The sequence below is a fragment of the Nicotiana tomentosiformis genome, chromosome 4 (genome assembly GCF_000390325.3).
Source record: "Nicotiana tomentosiformis chromosome 4, ASM39032v3, whole genome shotgun sequence".
NCBI classification, from domain to species: domain Eukaryota; kingdom Viridiplantae; phylum Streptophyta; class Magnoliopsida; order Solanales; family Solanaceae; genus Nicotiana; species Nicotiana tomentosiformis.
Genome location: NC_090815.1, coordinates 127,587,228 through 127,592,119, shown reverse-complemented (window position 1 = coordinate 127,592,119; position 4,892 = coordinate 127,587,228). Strand labels below are relative to the sequence as shown.

Here is a 4,892-nt window from a genome sequence, read left to right as displayed (position 1 = left end):
ATGTTGTTATCTCATGAAATCACGTGTATGATTTTACCTTTTTCTTTATTTTCTGTTTTTATGTTTCTATTGTTTTGTTTTTTTAATTTCTTAATTGGTTTTATCTTTCTATTTTATTTTTCAAAGTAAGTCTTTTATTTTCGTTTTAGAATTTATTGGCTGATTAATGATAATCCTTCACTAACTTTTTTGTTTATTGAACTTTATATAATCTTAATGAAGTTTTCATACTTTATTATTAAAGAAAATTAAAAAATTAAAAAAATAAAGATCTGTGGGGCTTACGCCCCATGTCTCGAGGCTTAAGCCTTGCCTTGCACCTCGCCTTTTAAAACACTGCTTCTGATTTTACTTTGATTTTTTTTTGTTTTGGTAGATGGAAAATGAGGCAGAGACACCGAATGAACTTCAAATTGTAGAAAAATTTGGTGAAAGTGATGCTTCAAATGATTCTACAACCAACAACAGCGAATCTCAATCTGGTTCGAAGAAAAGAAAAATAGTTAAAGAAAGATCAGTTGCTTGGCACCACTTCACCAAGTTCATTGATGCCGAGGGTGTGAAAAAAGCGAAATGCAAGTATTGTTCAGAAGAATATGTAGCTGATACCAAGAATAGTGGCACAAGCAATTTGCTATTGCATATTTCCAAATATCCAAGCAATCCCAACAAGGCGAAAACAAGCCAGACAACATTAGTTTTTCAGCATAAAGGTCAAACAGGTGATGTTTCACTTATCCCTTAGAAATTTGATCAAGAGGCATGTAGGAGGGCTTTAACTCGTATGATTATTAAAGATGAACTTCCCTTTATTTATGTTGAAAAAGATGAATTTAGAGACTTTGTGAGAACTCTTCAATCTTTATTTCATATTCCATCTCGTACTACTATGACTAGGGATTGACATGAGATGTACCATGAACAGAGACTTGATTTGAAGTCAATTCTTAAAGAATCAAAACAGAGAATATGTATTACGACTGATACATGGACTTCAATTTAAAGAATTAATTATATGTGTGTTACGGCCCATTACATTGACAAGAACTAAAAATTGCATAAAAGGATATTGAATTTTTGTCCAATTACTAGTCACAAAGGTCAAGATTTAGCTAGTGGTATTGCTAAGTGTTTATTTGAATGGGGAGTGGATAAAGTATTTACTGTGACAGTTGATAGTCCGAGTTTCAATGATGAGATGGTTAGAGAGTTATCCAAGCAATTTACTAGATGGAACACTAACTTGATGGAAGGTAAGCATGTTCATGTGAGATGTATGGCTCACATCATCAATCTAATTGTTCAAGATGGGTTGAGAGAAGGGATTGTGTCTATTGAACTAAAGAATATTGTGATCTTGATAGGATAACTTCTAAAAAATTATTGTGCTTGGATGTTCCTACTAGGTGGAACTCCACATATTTGATGTTGAAGATTGCTACAGTTTATGAGAAAGCCTTTACAAAATATTGTGATATTGATTATGGTTTGATGTCATGTATTTCTAACTGTATTTGTAAGGATGGACAACCTGCAGGTCCACTTTTAAGTAGTGATTGGGATAGTGTAAGACGTATTGTGAAGTTGCTGGAAATTTGTTATGAACTCACCTTGAAAGTATCAGGTACACTTTATATTACGTCTAATGTGCATTTTCTTGAAATATGTGTTGTTGATTCTTCTTTGAAAGAGTTGATGCAAAATGAATATGCTTTCTTGAGAGAAATGGCAAAGAATATGAAAGAAAAATTTGACAAATATTGGGGGGGATCCACATAAGATGAACAAAATAATTTTTATTTCATGTGTGCTGGATCCACGCCATAAGTTTCATACTCTTTTATTTTTGCTTGCTGCTATGTTTGGAGAAACGGTAGGTGTGAAAATACAAGAGGAGGTGAAAACTTACATGGATACTTTGTTCAATGTGTATGAAATGAAAAATGGTGGTTCCGGTTCATGTCCATCTTCTCCATCTTCTGGTCCATCTTCTTCATCATCGCTCTCAAAATTCATGCTAGATTTAAAGAAGCATAAGAAATGTGGCGGAGTTGACCCTAAAACGGAGTTAGATAAATATTTGGGTGAAGATATTGAGGAAGACCATAAAAAGTTTAACATTCTGGGGTGGTGGAAGTTGAACTCACCTAGATTTCTCACTTTTGCTGAGATGGCACGTGATGTCCTAGCCATTCCGATTTCTAGTATTGCCTCAGAATCAGCTTTTAGCGTCGGCGGACACATACTTGATCCATTTAGGAGTTTATTGACTCCTAGATTGGTTCAAGCTCTTGTGTTTGTCCAAGATTGGCTTCAGAATGAATCAACATCTCCGGTTAAAATTGAAGAAGATTTAGATAATCTTGAACAACTTGAAGCTCGTAAGCCTATCTTATTTCTTTTATTACTTGTGTTTAATAAATACTTTATTTGTATGTTTATTTAGATTACTTCTAAACTAATTTCTTGTGTTACTATCTTATTCTACATAATTTATTAATATGGAAGAGAGCCTTGCATTGTCGACATATAGTAATTTTCCATTTGTCGTACAAGCTCAGGTATTTCATTATCTTCAGTACATTTGCTTCTTGTTTTGCTGTATGTTTCTGGAATCTGGATAGTTTAAGCTTTGTCTTCTTCTTTTTCTGAAAATGCTCTTTGAATTGTTTGAAATTGCAGATTTTTAACTTGTTGTCTCACAGTCCTACTGAGAATCTGAGATTGAGAGCTACATTAGGCCTGGTTGTTAGTTGTGTTGATTGTTATGTTAACAGCATATATGCGGCTTCCCAAAGGTTGGAACTTGGAACTCTTTTGTGTAATATGTTAAAGAATTCAGTTTATTTGGCAACTGTTGGGGACTTTAGTAATTTGGTTTGTTTTATTTTGCTATTACAGTATGAAGATTGTATTTTTTTTGGGGACTTTAGTTTGGTTTGGTTTGAAAGACAATTGTTGCATTATGTGATATTTCAGATTGTGGTTTGTTTATTCCAAGAAGAAGCCGTTGAACTGTTTTAGGAGAAGAATGGTGTTTTCATCATATTCACTCAATTTTTTTGATTCTGATTGAATGGTTCAGAAACAAGCTATTTTCTCCTAACTTAAGTCCTAACCAGCAATCTGGGTATGACTTTGTGAGTATGACTTAATTCAGCAGCATTTAAAATGTCTTTGGTAAATGGTGAGTATGACTTAATTGAGTGACAATCCGATCCGACAATTCAAAATATTATCCAATCCAAAGTTTAAAATCTGATCCGATCCAATGTTAATTCGGATCAAATTCGGATTGTATTTTCCAGAATCCGAAATATGCTAAATTCGATCCGTGCACAGCCCTACGTATGAGGCATCTGACCAATGCTCAATTGCCGGAGTGAGCTCCAAAGTGACCTTCATGTACTTCTTCAAGGACGCGCCGCATCTGATTTGGGCTTAAGTATTTTGCCAGAGGGCCGCCATGCGTCCTCTTGTACAGGTCGTTATGAATGATGATGTATCTGGATGCTTGCATTCGCAGTTTCTTGGCCTCTTTTTTATCATCTGGAGTAAGCCATCCTACAAATATGTAATAATACGGTTGCTCCAGTCCCAAGTTAGGTTTATAGTTCTTACCTCGATTTGATCTATCGATGAGTTGAGGAGGTGGACCATATTTCTTTGTCCAGTTTAAACATTTTTGGTGGCTGTGGCTAATTTGGCGAGACCGTCCGCCTCGATATTTTGTGCTCGGGGGATCTGGTCGAGTTGGCATTCGTCGAACTCGGGTAGCAACTTGCATATTTTGGTCTGGTACTTTTGTAACCTTTGTTCCTTGATTTGGAAAGTCACTACGATTTGATTGACCACGAGTTGAGAATTGCAGTACAGTCTTAACCGCTTCACCCTGTATATGAGGGCTAGTCTTAATCTTGTAATTACGACCTCATACTCGATCTCGTTGTTAGTCATATCTGGGCATCTTATGGACTGGAGAATCACTTCGCTTGTCGGAACTTCGAGTACGAGTCCCAGCCCAGACCCTGATGCGTTAGACACGCCATCGGTGTACAGGACCCAGAGGTCCTGTGTTTAGGGAGAAGCGTGGACAGCTTCTTTTTAGACCTCGGGTATTATTTTTGCACTAAAGTCGGTGACGAAGTCTACGAGGACCTATGACTTTATCACCATTTACGACAGACATGTGATATCGTGCTCGCTCAATTCGATGGCCCATTTGGCCAACCTGCCTGATAGCTCGGGTTTATGCAAAATGCTTCTTAAGGGGAAAGTCGTGACGACCGAGATGTGGTGATATTGGAAATATGGTCTAAGCTTTCATGAAGCTACGACTAAGGCTAGAGCCAGTTTTTCGAGATGGGGGTATCTTGTCTCGGCGTCGACTAGTGTTTTGCTAATATAATAGATGGGAGATTGCGTACCTTTATTTTCTTGGACCAGGACCGTGCTCACAGCTACTTCGTACATGATGAGATAGATGAGGAGGAGTTGTCCCGGTTCTGGTTTCGAAAGCAACGGTAGCGATGATAAGTACACCTTTAACTCCTTCAGGGCTTGGACACACTCAGGGGTCCATTGAAGGCCGTTATCATTTTTGAGTACCCCGAATAACTTATGGCACCTATCAGAGGATCGTGAAAAGAACCTTTAAAGGGCGGCGATACAGCCAGTCAACCTCTGAACCTATTCTTTATTAGTCAAGTGCCCTGGTATCCCTTCGATGGCCTTGATTTGGTCGGGATTGACCTCGATACCTCACTGTGACACTAGGAAACCCAAGAATGTTCCTGAGGCCATGCCTAATGTGCATTTTTCTGGGTTCGGTTTCATTCTGTATTGCTTGAGTATGTCGAAGGCTTCTCTCAAGTGGTCGATGTAATCTTCTT

At 37.5% G+C, this 4,892-nt stretch overlaps 1 protein-coding gene across 1 annotated transcript; it reads left to right on the top strand.

The window, feature by feature from the left end:
* The first annotated feature begins 346 nt into the window (after nt 1-346).
* Nucleotides 347-3,024, top strand: LOC108947674 (uncharacterized). Its single transcript, XM_070201752.1, has 5 exons — nt 347-722; nt 2,022-2,381; nt 2,509-2,561; nt 2,683-2,877; nt 2,980-3,024. Exons 1-5 carry the CDS (start codon nt 377-379, stop codon nt 3,022-3,024), a joined length of 999 nt encoding a protein of 332 aa, XP_070057853.1. The 5' UTR covers nt 347-376.
* Nucleotides 3,025-4,892: the final 1,868 nt, after the last annotated feature.

Excerpts from the sequence above, each read along its gene's own strand:
- LOC108947674 (XM_070201752.1), top strand. The coding sequence starts at position 377 with ATGGAAAATGAGGCAGAGACACCGAATGAACTTCAAATTGTAGAAAAA. Across the intron at positions 723-2,021 it reads TCAGCATAAAGGTCAAACAG|ATTTAAAGAAGCATAAGAAA; the intron begins GTGATGTTTCAC and ends AATTCATGCTAG. Across the intron at positions 2,382-2,508 it reads TCTTGAACAACTTGAAGCTC|AGAGCCTTGCATTGTCGACA; the intron begins GTAAGCCTATCT and ends TTAATATGGAAG.